The sequence below is a fragment of the Cuculus canorus genome, chromosome 1 (genome assembly GCF_017976375.1).
Source record: "Cuculus canorus isolate bCucCan1 chromosome 1, bCucCan1.pri, whole genome shotgun sequence".
NCBI classification, from domain to species: domain Eukaryota; kingdom Metazoa; phylum Chordata; class Aves; order Cuculiformes; family Cuculidae; genus Cuculus; species Cuculus canorus.
Genome location: NC_071401.1, coordinates 126,005,345 through 126,021,712, shown reverse-complemented (window position 1 = coordinate 126,021,712; position 16,368 = coordinate 126,005,345). Strand labels below are relative to the sequence as shown.

Below are 16,368 nucleotides of genomic sequence, written 5' to 3'. Positions count from 1 at the left end.
GACTGAACTTGCTGATACACTAAGAAGACTCGCAGTAAGAGCCTATCTTGTCAGCTGTACCTCTTGCTATAGCTGCAGTCACTTAAGTAGATGAGGTATGTGTATACTATGGTTCCTTGTGTACATTCTGCTGCTCTTGTTGAATAGAAACCAGCCTTCTTGCTTTAAGTTGCAGTTCTGTAGACCTCTGCTTCTTAACTCTTCTGTCATTTATGGTTAAGCAAGACCTTCCCAAAAGCAGGAATGTAGTTTACAGCCTCAAGAATTTGGAGCATTATACAACTATGGGAACGCTGATAGCTATCTGCAGTTAGTAACTGGTCACTGAATGGCTAGTACTCACCTTCACCAACTTAGATTTAGCTCAAGCACTGAAAACTAAATCTTGAGGTGACTGCTCTTCCTGGGTAGGAGAAAGCCTTAGGAACATCAGAGTGAGATTTTTTTTTTTTTTTTAGTCCATTCTGCAGCGGATAGAAGTGCTACTCACATGTATTTCAAACTATAATATAAGTTCTAATATTTCTCATAGTTTAGGGGTAAACACAGGAGCTGTAAAAAGATGGACCTGGCAAATGGATGGATACAGTTGTAACGTTTCAGAGACAAAAGTCTGAAGTGACCAGCTGCAAATGTATCATTTAATCCTAATGCAACTGCATTTCTACCTTGAATCTGCAGTTAAATGGACAAAGACCAGCAGCTGAAACACCTAAACATGGATGTAAGGAACCTGCTGGAACTTAGAATACACATATTGAAGTAAAGGTTCCAATCATATTTGAAATAAGCCACAGAACTCCAACACGGCCTGCTCTGCCACAGGTTTATTTATAAAGTATTATTTACAGTATACAACTGTCTTGAGCTTTGATAAATAATAACATTTCCTCCACAGAGAAGGAGTAAGACAGACCACCTACACATTTTTCTGTTACAAATCCCTTATTCAGCCAAACAAGACTATTCTCCCTTTTAAAAAGGAGCAGAGAAAAATGGCTACCTAAAGGCTTCTGTCCATGGCACAAGTAAAGATATTAAGCAGGCTGGAGAAATGTAAATGTCCCCGCTGAAGTATGCATGTGCAAAACAGCAGCATGCTGAGGTTCGTGATCACACAAGTTACAGCAGGGTATGCTGCCTACTCCCAACTTCTCCAAAGAAAGAAGGACACCATGAGTTGGTGTTTAAGGCAAGAACAGCTGAATTAAAACTATATATCCCTCAGCAGCAGCCTCATGAAAGACTGAATATTTTGTTCCTGTGCTGAAGTGAGAAGGGATATAGGCGAGGGAGTGAATGGGCCCAGTCTCTGCATGTGTGTGTCCCTGTGCGTGTTTCCTGAATGTCTCAGACTATCTGAACCCTCATCTCCAATCTTACAACATTATCATCACCCATCACATGCTTTGCATGTATCTTTATGTTTCCATGTGATGTACCAAGTGTCTGAAGATCAAGTATGTGGACTACAGAGATCACTTAGCGCTGCACAAATGGACTACAGAAGACAGGGCTGTAGAACAGGTTCTAAGGCCAGTGCTCTGATGGCTGCTGTAGACATAAAGCAAGAGGGAACAGAAATGAGAGCAGGTGGTGCTGCCTCATGAACCTTTTCAGTCCTGGCTGTTTTGCTTTGCTTGTCCCAGTCACTCATTTGGAAGCAATTGCCATAGGAATGATTCCAAGTGACATCTGGTAAAAATGGGCATTTTGCAAGCAACAACAGATCACTCCTTAAAGCCTTGGATGCTACAGAGGATCCTCTTCTGGTGGCCTGGAAGCGATACTCCCATCTGTTTCAAGTCCCTGAAGGAAAAGGGAAAAGAAAGAGAAAAATTAATTGCTGTTCATATTCACTGGGGAGTGGGATGTGGGTAAGGGCAGAAACAGTTACCGAGCATTAGTTCAGAAAGCTTCCTTTCCCTTAGTGCTTCCTACTACGCCTACCTTTTGTCTAGAGGGAAGAAATTCCCAGATGTTCCTGCCCTTTCCTGGTTACTTCTGGCCACCCAGTCAACTGGCTTCTTGTACCTCATGACTAGGCCTGCGTTCCCATTAAATAAGGACTGTGTATCCATGTCAGCTTGTAATATGGGCCATGTCTCAACACTTTAGCAGGTCTGTCGGCACACTGTGCCTGCTTATGTGTTTTATGTAACTGCCCTGATTGGAGCTGGTTATATGTCCCCAACCCTACAACCCAACATGCCTGTGTTTGTAAAGCATCTAACCTGAGTCCTTCTAAGGAGCCCAGAAGAACTTTTCTCTATGATAGAGCAGTGCTGGGCTGATGTAGGGGAAATACCACTATCCCATCTGGAGTTCAAGGCCAGAAAATTCCTCATTAAGTCCTACAAGGGTAGGAAGATGGTCAGGTTAAAGAACTGTCTGCCACCTATTTTTTCCTCTTACTGTTTGTGTCTGATGTGAGTTCAGAGCAGCTCAGGCCCCTGGAGAGCATCAACCACAGAGAGTTGAGGACTTAGTCTCACAGTTTGGGCTGACCCCAATTTTTCTGGGCTGACTCTTCCCCTTTAGGGCAAGAAGCCAGTCCACTTCCTTTTAACTGTATAGAGAAAGATGGAGAGAAGCCTTCCAAGTAAATATGAGGGCCTGTTCAGATAGCACAAGGGTAGATACAGCTATTTGTATCATAGCCTGGGGTGCCGTGTAGGAACTTAGCCTGTCCTTACTCAGCAGTGAGTTCCAGAATGGATTCCATGGTGTCCAGGCCAGCAGTGCGAAAGTTGGAGATGTAGCGTTTCATGCGAATGGATTCCAGCCACTCAGGTATGGATCGATAGGGGATCCCATCAGACCCGCTGCAGCTGGGGAGCCGGAGTGTTACTCTAAAGACAGAAAAAACCCTCATTAGGAAGGCAACTACCTTAAAAGTCCAGTCCTATGAGTACTAAAGAGCAAGCACCTCCTACCACGGCTAGGCAAATTCATCTGCTCTCTGCACAGTGAGGTCACAGATTCACAGAATGGTAGGGATTGGAAGGGACCTCTGGAGATCATCTAGTCCAACCTCCCTGCTCAAGCAAGTTCCTCTAAACCAGGTTGCAATGGAACACATCCAGGAGGGTTTTGAATGTCTCCAGAGAAGGAGATTCCACAACCTCTCTAGGCAGCCTGTTCCATAGCTCCATCGCCCACACAGTAAAGAAGTTTTTCCTCATGTTCAGGTGGAACTCCCTATATTCCCAGTTCATGCCCGGTGCCCCTTGTACTGTCACTTGGCACCACTGAAAAGAATCTGGCCCTTCCTCTTGGCACTTGTCCCTTAGATATTTATAAGCATCAATAAGGTCACCTCTCCATCTTCTCTTTTCCAGGCTAAACAGACCCAGGTCTCAGTCTCTCCTCATAAAAGAGATGCTCCAGTCCCCTACTCATCTCTGCAGCCCTCTGCTGAACTCACTCCTGCAGTTCCTTGTCTTTCTCAAACTGGGGAGGCCAGAACTGGACACAGTACTCCAGATAGGGCCTCCCAAGGACAGAGTAGTGGGGGAAGATAACCTCCCTCCACTTGCTGTCCATATCTTTCTTAATGCACCCCAGGATATCATTTATCTTCTTGGCGACAAAGACACATTGCTGGCTCATGGTTAGCTTGTTGTTCACCAGGATTTGCAGGTCCCCCTCTACAGAGCTGCTTTCCAGTGGGCCAACCCCTAACCTGTACTGTTGTGTGGGTTTGTCCTCCCTAGGTGCAGGGCTTTGCACTTGCTTTTCTGAACTTCATTAGGTTCCTCTATGCCCAACTTTTCAGCCTGCCCAGGTCTCACTGAATGGCAGCACAGCCTTTTGGTGCACCAGCGACTCCTGCCAGTTTTGTGTCATCAGCAAACCTGGTGAGGGTACACCCTTGTCCCCTCATCCAGGTCATTGATGAATATGTTAAACAAAACTGGGCCCAGTACTCACCCCTGGGGAACACCATTAGCTACAGGCTTCCAAGTAGACTCTGCACCACTGATCACAACCCTCTGAGCTCTGCCATCCAGCCAGTTCTCAATGCATCCATTCTGTTCAGATTGCCCAGGCCAATGGCTATGCCCTCTGTCACCACGATAGAGAGATGGCTACTATCTTATACACACAGCATTCAAGGTGCCTCTTCCCAGACTGCATTGCTAGCACTATCTCTCCTCCTACTGGAGACACAGAGCGGAAAAATCTCCCAGTTAACCTCTCCTCCTCCAGTAACAGCCTGCTTACCTGGGATCAAAGTCTGCAACAGGCCGGAGAAGGTGGGGACTTGTGATGAAATGTTGCAGCTCTGCTCGGATTTCCTGAAAATGAGGTCTTCTCATTCGATCATGTGACCAACAGCTCTTCATGAGCTCGTAGAGGATAGATGGGCAGTCCACAGGTGGAGGGAGCCGGTACCCGTCCTCTAAGCTTTTCATCACCTGCACATAAGACAGACAGAAATCCAGACAAGAGCAGAGAGTGCTAAAGAGGAGCCAGAGACCTCTGTGGGGCTTGGAGCAGGTGGTTCACCATTTCACACAGTGTTCAGTCATGGAGGGGTTAAAGCAGATTACATGTGTATGAAGTAGGTTTGGGGCAGCACAGCAAAGGATCAGGACACCTAAGAGACGTCAAAAGATGAAGTGGCATATGCAGGTACTTTCAATCCTTTAGTACCCTACAACTACTTTGCCATTCAGGGCACATGTTCATGAGAAGTGAGGACCGAATGACCCTGGCACAGGCCTGGTGAGAAAAGGGGAAACAGACTCTGAGGAATAACTTCAACAGCATGTACTCACAGGTGTGCTGAACCTAGAATGAGTATGAGACCAGACATAACACTCTAAAGCTAGAGGAAGGAGAGAAAGAAACCAGCAGAGAACACTCCCAGACCCAAAGGCTATGGCTCATTTAACCAGTATTTAATTTGGCTCATTGCTGTTGACACTGAACACGGTTCAGAAGCCCAAACACTTATTGCCCTTAACATGGTTGATTATTAGCAGGGAGAGAGACATAGTAGCTATATGCTCAAAAGAATGTCAAGACTGCAGGCTGAGGAAGATCTACAGAAGTTGGGCCTCCATGCCTTGTTTGTTTCTTTTTAAACCAGCGCTTCGGATCAGTGTCTGTTACCTCTTGATTGGTCATGCTCCCATACGGCTTGTCACCAAATGACAGCACCTCCCACATGACAATTCCAAAGCTCCAGACATCACTGGCTGAGGTGAAAATCCGATGAGCAATGGCCTCTGGTGCTGTCCATCGGATGGGAATCTTACCACCCTGCCAAAGAGCAGAGATATAGTGTATCCAGCATGTATTCAGTTGTGTTTCTCCAGTGCTTTTATGCAAGAAGCCTACAAAATGGTTCAAAGACTGTACCCACTTCACTTGAGATGAGGTTTAACCATCCCTGCGAAATTTCTCAGAAAGACAAATATTCTTGCAGTGTGAAAGAGTTTAAGCCCTCTGCTTGGTTGAATGCTACATAAAACTACTGCTGTGGGAGTAACCTGGCACCAGTGAAAGCCCTACACTGAATGACACCAGACATTAGAATCACTGGAACATTCACTGAAAGGGACCTGTAGATGTCTCTAGTCCACATCCCTGATAACAGCAGGGTTATCTTCAGAGCTAGGTTTAACTAACTGAAGCCAAAAGATCAGGCCTCTCGTTTTGCTTCTCATTTCAAAATCACAATCCGTCCGACACTCTTAACGAACAAAATCAACACGGACTCCAGACAGAAAGGCACTACATTCTGAATCATTCACACTGTGACTTGCAGTTTTACTATTAGTTTTCCTCAGAGAATTTCAATCCAAATCTTCCCCGGGTCTAGTGTTACCCATTATGAAGAAATGCTGCCATTCTTCTGTGGCAGAATCCCAGTCCCTTGGAAAATACAGTTCATTTACAAGGCTGAGAGATTGCTTCTGCATTACCTTGGTTTCATAGGTTCCCTCTGCATCATTCTCCAATATTCGTGAGAGACCAAAGTCAGACACCTTGCACTGAAGACTGCGTGTTACCAGGATGTTGCGAGCTGCCAGATCCCGGTGCACATAGTTGCGTTCTGAAAGGTAGGTCATGCCAGAGGCTATTCCCTGCAGCATGCTCACAAGTTGCACAGGGCTAAATTTTTCCTCGTTCTCCTGCATGGAAGAAGAAGCGAGAGAACATGCTGGTCAAGTGACATCTATCTGCTTGGTTTCTAGTTACTGGCCTTATCAACTTGCAGAAGTCGGCACTGCTGATCAAGTAAAAAGGCAATGCTGCAGCCCAAGGGACTCAAGAGCTTCTCAATATAGGACTGGTGGTAGCCTCCAGAGTCATTTGTCTCTCACCCGGAGGAAGGTATCCAGTGCTCCGTTCTCCATATACTCGGTGATGATCATCATTGGTCTCCCTTGAGGAAGACAAGAAGGTGTAAGTCTATTTGCAATTGCCCCAATAAAGAGAGTCATATCCAACCCCAGCCAACATTCACACTCTACTGACAGAGCTGGATAATCCTTCTCCTTAGGAAAATGGGATAGTGTAAATGGGAAACTGGGATGGTGTAAAGAATGCTGTAAGCTTACATGTGTGACACAAGGAGGAACGCAAAATCCGCAATGATTTTGTGTTCTTCCTCGTGCCACAGATGTAAGCTTACAGCATCCTTTACACTATCCCAGTTTCTCATCCACTCACCAACCCAAGAAGACCTCTCCTAACACTGCCTCAAGACTCTGTTGGAAATCCATACCTTCCTACCTTCCTCATTCTCTGCCACAGGCTCACATGACAATGCCTGTCTTCTCCCAGCACAGCCTCTCTGACAGCATCCTTTCTAAGAAATGTGCCAGTTTTGGCTCAAATAGCAGGACTCTCTCACACACACTTACTTTTGGTGACAACTCCTTCCAGACGCACAATGTTTGGGTGATTGAATTGTCCCATAATTGTTGCCTCGCGCAGAAAGTTCCACCACTGTGAGTCTGAATATGTCGACTTCAGGGTCTTGATGGCAACCACGATACGTTCTTTCCCTGGGAGCCTCAGAGACCCACGATAGACCTCCCCAAACTCCCCTGAGGACAATCAGAGGCAAAAGGTCACGGATGAACTCAGGAACAGGTAGGAAAATAAAAGTTTGGGAGAACTGAAAGATGGGGAGAGCGACAAGTAACTCACCTTCTCCAATGACATTCTCCATCGTGACACAAGAGACGTCCAGTTCCTTAGTGAATTCCAGTACCCCTCTGCTGGGGTCATCATATGGCTGCAAGTCTACATAGGGCTTCAACCAGACCTTCTCTATGGTAAAGGGAAACAAAAGAGCAACTTCACCTGTCAGGTCTTTGGACAAGCTTTGTAGGGCACAGCTAGAGAAGCAGAGGCTAATCCATAGGATTCTGACAATATCAGTAAACAAATCTACCAAACGTACATTGAAGACTAGAGCTGTTAAGGGAAGAGACAAATTACATCAGAAAATCTATAACAGTGTTTAGTTTGAAACTACTGTTTCTTTTCAACCCTTCCAACCCATTCCAGGCTTCTCCCTGGTTCTACTACCCTTTTGAAGCTCACCTCGATCAAAGCCTGAAGTACTGTAATCTGGCCGTGCTTGTCTCCGACGAGTTCGCCTGGAATATTGGAAGCAGCCATGAAAGTAAAATGGTCAGCAGATAGCAAAGAGAAAAGCAAGACTTCCAGGGTGTCTGCCCTAGCTGGTCAGGACAGAGTTCAGGGTAGCTCAGAGCAAAATGGAACCAGACACTGCACCTGCTTGATAGAGTGCAGATAACAAGAAAATGTGACTTTTTGTTTACATTTAGAAATGGGCTTTGTTTCAATACAGGTAGTTTTGTTCATTCTTCTAATTGTTGAATTATGGATGAATTTCTATTTATTTTAGGTTTTCTGTACAGTACAATATCTGATCTTAAAACTAAACAATAGCAGCCTTATAGACATTTAGAAAGGAAGCAGAATTCTATATCTGGGTAGAGGACCACTAAGGTAATGGCGTATGGAAAATGGTTTGAAATGACTGGATACATGTATTCCCCACTTATCAGTAGCTACAAAAATTATTGTACCATAACAATATTTTTATTCATCTTCAATGATCACAGCATGATAGAGCTGGATTATAACAAAACTGAGAAAACACATTTTCCTCTGTCTTCAGCAGCAAGCATTATCTAACAGACATAATCCCTCCAGTCCTGCTAATCAAAATTACTTCCCGAGACTCATTTCATCTTACCACAGCACTCTGGTCTTACTCTTTCTTCTCTAACTAACCTCTACCCATCTAAGATCATAAGACAAACCAGGGCCTCCCTCCCTTTTTCAAGCTCCCATCGCTCAGATATTCCTACATCTATACCTTTTCAATACCAACAATCAAAACTTACTTTCGACGAAAGATGAGAAGTCCCAGAAGCAGCCCAAATAATAGTAGAACTACAAAGACAATAGAGACTATGACTCCACCAGACAGAGCTCCCGTGTCTGCAGAAACAAAGAGAAAGACTGTATTATTTAAAAGATGGAGAACCAAATGTCTGGAATGTAGCAACCAGCTTCTACCAGCCAATGATACTAGGTAAGCTATGGCCATTCATCTTCCAGCCAGCAGAGCCACCAGATTTGAGTTCTGTCATACATGGAGCACCTTCTGGTGGGTATCTGGTTGACTCTTATTTACAGTATTTGTCCTCCAGTTGAGCAATTTATTTATTGAGCAATATTTATTTATTGAGCAATATATTTATTTATTCTTACACCTGATTTCCCATGTATATTCCAAGACACTTTTGAAAACAAAGAACAAAAACTAGATAGCTTTCAGATAGTATTCACGTACTACAGGCTGCCTTCTTTCATTTAGATTCTCAAGCTGAAGCCATCCATTTCCATACAGTATATTTGTTTTTCATCAGAGGAGATGTTAAATGACCTCTGTTGGCGAAGTATGTGCTTTTAAAAATTATTTCTTATAGCTTAAAAAAAAAATTTTAAAAAATTAAAAATACATTAATGAAAAGTGTTCATATCTATATCTAATGAGAATCTATGTTTTTTAATATTTTCCCTAAATAAATTTAGGAATACATCCAGAAGAAAGAAAATTCCTAAAGAAATTGTTTCAATAAATGAACAGATTTTAAAGCAAGGAACAGCTTGTGTAACACAGATAACTGTGTCTGGAAGTGTATCCTAACATACAGTCCAACGGTCAGCATCCGTAAAGCATAACTAACACTTGTTATTCTTGCTCAATTTGATGCTGACTCATCCCACTAAAATTATTAAAAACCGCCGGCTTCGTAAAGCAGAAATCAAGAGGCAGAGCTAATGTTTCTTCTGAGTTAAAATAAAAGAGGAATTTGGAAGGTGAAATAATATCTCTTATTAAGAAAATGGAGCAGCTTTTAGGCATGTAGCACTTTTGCAGGAAAATTAAGGATCTAAATTCTCAAATTCAGATGAAAAAAACCCGCCCCTCTCTGCAAAGCTCATTCCAATAGTACCCCTAGACTGTTAGAGCTAAATAGTACTTCTGTTATTAAAGAAAGACTCCCACCAAAAGAAGCCTTGCTAGCAGTTCTTTTTAATCCCTTTCATGTTCAAAATACCTTTGTCTTGACATGATGGGGTGATCAACTTTCATTTTAAAAAGACACATAATCTTGATAAAAGTATTTTTTAACATGTCCTCTTATAATCAAAACCATCTAAGGTACAACGTAACATACATATTTTCCACAGAATCCTTATGGTATGTTGTTCTACTGGTTAAAGATCTTTGCGAAAATTTTACCAAAAACTCCTGGTGCCAAAAAAGCCCAATCTTTAAATTGTATTCCAGTCACGGCAACACAACTTAACTTTTGCACAGCTCACTTAACTATTTAGTTACATTAGGGAATGTCTTTGCTTTCTTCCACGTCCTTATTTCATGACAATAAAGCTAGCCTTTCAAAGGCATTATTACAACAGATGTATTTCTGAAATTATCCATAGGATCAATAGGAGGATCTGTGAATATGTGGAATGAAGAGAGAGCAAACCCCATTACAGAACACTTTTAATAAAGAGGAAGTTTCTGTAAACCCAGGGAAAGGGGAAGCTGGATGTCAGGCCTGCATGAGACATTCTTTAACATTGGAGAAAGGTCTTCTTGTGGCCCCATTAGCTTGGCCTTCTACACGTCGTGTTAGAGGAGAACTTTTTCAGCACAGACCATCTTTTTGGGCAGAGTTACTTTCAGGGGCTGAACTACATACACCAGAAATTATGAAGCTGGAAAAAAATCATGGTGCGGTCTTCTGAGTTCTTCTTTTCAGCAGTAACCTTCACACAAAAGGAGGCATATGGTCATAATTTTGCTAATATTCAAACTTAGAAACATTAGCTAGAATCAAAATGCCTTTCAGAAGAAGTAGACAAAGAGCTGGGATGTAATTTGCCAGTACAACGCACAAATCTGAGACTGATCAGTTCTGAACCAGAAAGTACAATTGGACAGCAAGGAAACACAATAAATGTCTCCCTCTTCTACACTTCAACAAAGCAACAGGCTTGGCCCCGGTGACAAGGAACTCAGGAGCATGGTTGTCTGTGCCTTAAAACTAGCAGAACAGAAAAAGAGACCCGTGTACCATGCAAATACACAATCTGATGGAGAAGTGAGCTTCTCCCAAATGAAATACCAGCAGTTGCCCTTTACCTGGTGGAAGGGTACGGAATTCCTGCTCTGGGGAGTAGGGTCCAGGTCCAAGGGGTGTGATGGATCTCACACGAAGCAGGTAGGCTGTGTCTGGCTGGAGGTCTGTCAGAGTGACATTTGGCTCAAGAAGGTGCTTCACTGTGTAGCGTGCCTCCTCTCCCTGCAGAAATCAAACAGGGTCAAGTAACAAATACATATCGAACAAAGAGGACATTTCCACCCATTCCAGTGAAAGGGGGAAGAACCTCACCTTTTCAAAGAACATGACCTCATACTCCACGGAGGTCCGGCTCCGCTGCCGTGGGGCAAGCCAAGAAACAGAAAGACTACTGTCATCTCTTTGTGTCAGGATAAACTGGGATACTGTCACTGGAGCTGCCGGAGAGACAACAGAGAATATCAGGAAGAAATACAAACACAATGCGGACTAGGCCCTCTCTCCACCAGCAGCTCTCTCTTTCCTTCTCTGGTCTTATCATGCAACTGGAACTGACTCCCATTGCCACTGCCACCCCCTCATCTTTCTCTGCTCTTCTCTGTTGAAAGCGAAACAAGGTCTCCAGTTGTAATTTATTGCTTTCTGTGAATAGTATGTTTCTACCCCAACTGTGGAAGCATAACTTTGTTTTGCCTACAAAACAAAATCAGTGTTCCAAGAAATTACATTTAATCCAGCACTGCATTAAAGTGTTTCATTCAGAACAAAAATTTTAGGATTTATGCTCTTACAGCAGAAGTAACATGACTATCCTAAGCGATTTATGAATGCAGCTCCATTTCATAAGGGTATAGGGAAATTCAATCCTCAAAATCCCTGAGCTGACTGCAAACGCACGCAGTTCATAAATATAAAGATAATTCCCAACAGCCTGCAAGGACTGAAGAGTCAAGCCTGGTTGTCTTCTTGTCCTTCATCATTGCCAGGAAGTGATAAGGCGAGCCAAAAGTAGTTCTGCTTTTCTAGCTCAGAGTTGTGCTGCCTCATCAGCACATCTGATGATGCTATCATCAGAAAGAAAAGTTGTGGTTTGTTACTATATCCGAACTTCGGGAAAGCACCAAGGGCTGTTGAGCATTGTAATGTCACTTTTCTATAACCATGTCTCACAGCACCCTGGAAAGTATTCACAGGACAGGCAAACCAGCCACCATGAAGGTAGGCTACAGAAGTGTAACCAGAACGTGCACGTTTTTATCATCCTCATTTCTCCATGCTTTCAAAGTAGTGGGGTTTTTTTCTTCAGTTACAGCAGGGTTTCAGTTGTATTTGGTCAGACTTTTGGCAATGTCTGAGTCATGGGAAATATTTCATGCCACAGTTCCTGTTGTTCTGTCACACAGGTAACAATACTTAGGCTGGACTACACTAGTGTATGACACGGACAGCTTTATCTTCCTGACCTCTGGTAAGCCCTTGGTGGATTCATAGATCTTGGTGGGTAATGATTACTGCTGCTTTCACCTGCAAGGAATATGACTGATGGACTATACATGCTGGAGGCAGAGGTACTTTAGAGTCTCTATCATACCACACCAACACATGTGGCAGACAGAAGGAGAAGATGGGGAAAGCTTAAACATTCACAGAGATTCCTTTTCCTGATGAGCACGAAGAACTTCTCTCTGCTTCTGCTAACCTGCATGTCCAACTGCGACCCAGACAGCTGGAGCAGTTCTCTGTGAAGCAGGCCCCATTCCTGAGACACCGTTACGGGCTTCCACAGCAAATGTGTAGTTGGTGTAAGCTTCCAGACCATCCACATCCACAGCAGGTTTAGTGAGATCAGAAGTACTGGGAGAGAACACCACACCAGCCTCACATGGTTCACACGACAGAAAATGGCAGCGCTGACAGAAGACTGTGTAAGTCACGTCCTTTCTCCCGCCACTGTCACTGGGTGGCTGCCACCACAGACTCAGCTGCGTGCCAATAAGGGAGAAGCTGACATTGCGTGGAGCCGAGGGGGGTCCTACAAGAAGCATGAAAGAAAGTATTAGATCCAGCTGTAAGTACTATGGCAGTTCCCATTCTGCTGATGCATTTTGAATGGAGCCTTCTGTGCCCTCAGCCTCTCCCACTCTGATCTCTCATCCTCATTTCCTAAAATTTTGTTCCCTTCCATTTCCTTGTTAATAGAGTCATAGAGTGGTTTGGGTCAGAAGGAACCTTTAAAGATTATCTAGTCCAACCCTGCTGCCATGGGCAGGAACATGTTTCAGCTTACTCAAAGCCCCATTCAACCTGACTTTGAGCACTTCCAAATACAGGGCATCCACAACTGCTCCAGGCAATCGCGTGCAGTGTCTCGTCACCCTCATCGTAAAAAATTTTTTCCATATGCCATTGCCCCTTGTACTGTCACTACAGGTCCTGGTAAAAAGTCTTTCTCCATCTTTCTTATCTGTCCTTTTAAAGTATTGAAAGGCCACAATAAGGTCTCCCCAGAGCCTGCTCCTCTCCAAGCTGAACAACCCCAACTCTCTCAGCCTCTCTTCATTGGGAAAAGGATTCCAGCCCTCTGGTCACTTTTGCAGCTCTCTTCTGGATTCACTTTAGGTTCATGTCTCTTTTGCACCAGGGACCCCAGAGCTGGATGCAGTACTCCAGGTGGGGTCTCATGAGAGTAGAGTAGAGGGAGAGAATCATCTCCCTCAACCTGCTGGCCATGCTTCTTTTTAGAGCCCAGGACACAATTGGCTTTCTGGGCTGCAAGCACACATGGCCAGCTCAGGTCCAATTTTTCACACACTAGTATCCCTAAGTTCTTCTCTGTAGAGCTGCTCTCAGTAAGTTCATCCCCTAGCCTGCAGAGATGTTCTTTCTTTCTTTCTATCTGTGACTCACGGGTGCAAGCAACGCTCTGGCCTTCCAAAGGTGCTCGGTAGAAGCCTGCATTGCAGGAACAAGAAGTAGCCCCTGACTCATCGGAAAAGCTGTTTGGAGGGCATTTCAGGCAGCCTTTGGTCTCCAGGGAGTGACGGTAGAATCCTCGCTGGCAGGCTGTGAAGAGACAAACAAGTCAACATGAGATCAACAGTAAACCAAGATCAACAAGAAACCACGAGCCAGTTTTGCTCAACTTCTTCAACACTCTTTTGTCTGCTTGCTTTTCTTCCATTTCCCTAGCTCACAGAAATATTTATATTGGAAATGACCCCTGGAGGTCACCTAGACCAATAATCTTCTGAGAGCAGATAGAGATGCATACTCAAGGCAGTATCAATGTTATGATAGGACTGGTAGACTGAGGAACGGGGATCTCATTCCTCACAGATCCTGTATGAAAACAGAAACCAGTTCAACCTCAGAAACTCCTTTCAACATAAACCCAGACCGGTCCCCACCTTGCTTCTGAAGATTTCCACATCATAAAGAAGAGCTGTAAAGACTAGCTTCAAGTCCTTGTACTCCTCAGAGTCCTCTGCTTGCTGACTTCATGTTGGAAAGCCAGTGGGCTTTTAAGCAAAAGCATCCTTTCAGATTTCAAGTGTTGTACTAGAGCAGCCCCTAGCAGGGCCTTGGGGAATAACTAGATAACTATCAGTCTGTTGTACAACACTGAGTGTAACTGGCTACAGTGCCAAGACAGACTTCAAGAGAACAAGTGCCACATGCTTTTTGTTTCCAGTTAGACAAAAATAAGCAGCCACATCTTTCTCTAAGTACTGCTTAGAGAAAGATACTTTTCCTACATTACTCTTAGCTTAATCTACAGAAGCACTGGTCTGTCTACCAGTTATCACAACGTCAATGCTTGACCTCTATAGGTCTGTAGAAAGGAGAAAATTGATGAGGGAGACTGAAGTAACCTGTGAATCTAATACCTTACTGGTCTGTCCTAAATGAATCTATCAACTGTTTTTAAACTAAAGAAACAACCAACCCATCACTAATCAGACAGTTGAGGAAAGCAATACACTAATTTTCTGCCACAGCTATAGCCTTGCATTTGACTTAAGCACTAAGGGAACAACCCTTTTCACATGGCACTATAAAAGCAACAATGTCCTGTGTAATCCTTTGGAGATCTGAAGAGAGAAAGCCATCTGCTCAGGAGCCTGACACATAGCTAAGCGTAGCATACAAAACAATCCTTAATCCAGAAAACAAACAAACAAAAAAAAAAAAATAAAGAAATCCCACCATTCCTACTATGTGACACAGAAAAGCACCTGAGGGACCTAAAAAAATTCCACTAAAAAAGGCCAAAAGACTCCTCACCATCAGACTTGGCAAGAGACATTATCCCCACTGTACACTGAGATCTCACTCTAAATCATCATCAGACAAGTGGCTTCAAGTCAGTAAGCGAATTAGAGAAATTTGGCATTGGGGACTTTTGCAAGAACAGTTAGCTCTGACCCCAAGAACACCTGTTCCTCCAGCCATAAGCTCCAGCGCCACATGGATGTCATCCAGAGGGATCTGGACAGGCTGGAGAAGTGGGCATGTGAAAACCTCATGAGGTTCAATAAGGCCAAGTGCAAGGTCCTGCACCTAGGTCAGGGCAATCCCCACTTTCAGTACAGGATGAGAGCTGCCCTACAGAGAAGGACTTTGGGGTGCTGGTCAATGAGAAGCTCGACATGAGCTGGCAAGAAGGCCAACTGTATCCTGGGCTGCATCAAAAGCAGCGTGGCCAGCAGGTCGAGGGAAGTGATTCTGTCCTTCTGTTCCTCTCTTGTGAGACTTCATCTGGAGTATTGTGTCCAGTTCTGGAATCCTCTACATAAGAAGGATATGAAACTGTAGGAACGGGTCCAGAGGAGGGCTACAAGGATGATCAGAGGGCTGGAGCACCTTTCCTATGAGGACAGGCTGAGAGATTGGGGCTTGTTCAGCCTGGAGAAGAGAAGACTCCAAGGAGACCTTATCGTGACCTTCCAGTACCTGAAAGGGGCCACAAGAAAGCTGGGGAGGGACTGTCCATAAAGGCTTGTAGTGAAAGGACGAGGGGCAATGGGTATAAACTGGAGAGGGGCAGATTTAGACTAGACATTAGGAAGAATTTCTTCACCACAAGGGTGGTGAGGCACTGGCACAGGTTGCCCAGGGAAGCTGTGGCTGCCCCATCCCTGGAGGTGTCCAAGGCCAGGTTGGATGGGGCCTTGGGCAGCCTGATCCAGTGGGAGGTGTCCCTGCCCATGGCAGGGGGGTTGGAACTGGATGATCTTAAAGTACAGAGGGAGCTGCACAGGGGGACACCTGGGCCAAGGGACATCACCCGACTCCCCAGCGGGGCAGAAGGCGCCTGCCCGCCCCCCGCCACGAAGTGGAGCGGCCGCCAGGGGGCAGCGCAGCCCCAGCCGCGCTCGGAGCCGCCCGGGGGAGGCGAGGATGCGCTGCCCCGCGGGGAGCCCGGCTGCCACCGCCTCCCTTCCCCCGGGCAGGAATGAATGAGCGCCCGCCCCCGGCGACCAGGTGGGAAAAAAAGAGTCCTGGGAAGGAGGGTGCTGAGCAACCCCGTGCCAGGCGGCGGAGGGCAGGGAGCGGGGTTGGAGGTGGCTCCGGCAGGTGCCGGAGTACCGACAGCCACGTCTGAAATTCTCTAAAGAGGCTGAGAGGGAATCTCCAGGCGGGCGGGGATTTTCTAGGATCGTGGGATGGTGGAGCCATTATGTGCCCAGCAAAGCTTTGTACGGCTGGG

General features: G+C 45.0%; 1 protein-coding gene across 1 annotated transcript in view; it reads right to left on the bottom strand.

The window, feature by feature from the left end:
- Positions 1 to 1,543: 1,543 nt before the first annotated feature.
- EPHA1 (EPH receptor A1) overlaps positions 1,544 to 16,368 on the bottom strand; it is a 33,905-nt gene continuing 19,080 nt past the window's right edge. Inside the window, exons 5-18 of the mRNA XM_009566678.2 lie at positions 13,566 to 13,721; positions 12,358 to 12,690; positions 10,971 to 11,095; positions 10,721 to 10,880; positions 8,403 to 8,499; positions 7,570 to 7,625; positions 7,171 to 7,293; positions 6,882 to 7,067; positions 6,339 to 6,400; positions 5,937 to 6,146; positions 5,122 to 5,271; positions 4,228 to 4,421; positions 2,697 to 2,852; positions 1,544 to 1,809 (exon numbers count right to left, since the gene is read on the bottom strand). Of these exons, the coding sequence (XP_009564973.2) occupies positions 1,731 to 1,809; positions 2,697 to 2,852; positions 4,228 to 4,421; positions 5,122 to 5,271; positions 5,937 to 6,146; positions 6,339 to 6,400; positions 6,882 to 7,067; positions 7,171 to 7,293; positions 7,570 to 7,625; positions 8,403 to 8,499; positions 10,721 to 10,880; positions 10,971 to 11,095; positions 12,358 to 12,690; positions 13,566 to 13,721 (2,087 nt within the window). The 3' untranslated portion in view covers positions 1,544 to 1,730. The remainder of the gene's footprint in view (positions 1,810 to 2,696; positions 2,853 to 4,227; positions 4,422 to 5,121; positions 5,272 to 5,936; positions 6,147 to 6,338; positions 6,401 to 6,881; positions 7,068 to 7,170; positions 7,294 to 7,569; positions 7,626 to 8,402; positions 8,500 to 10,720; positions 10,881 to 10,970; positions 11,096 to 12,357; positions 12,691 to 13,565; positions 13,722 to 16,368) is intronic.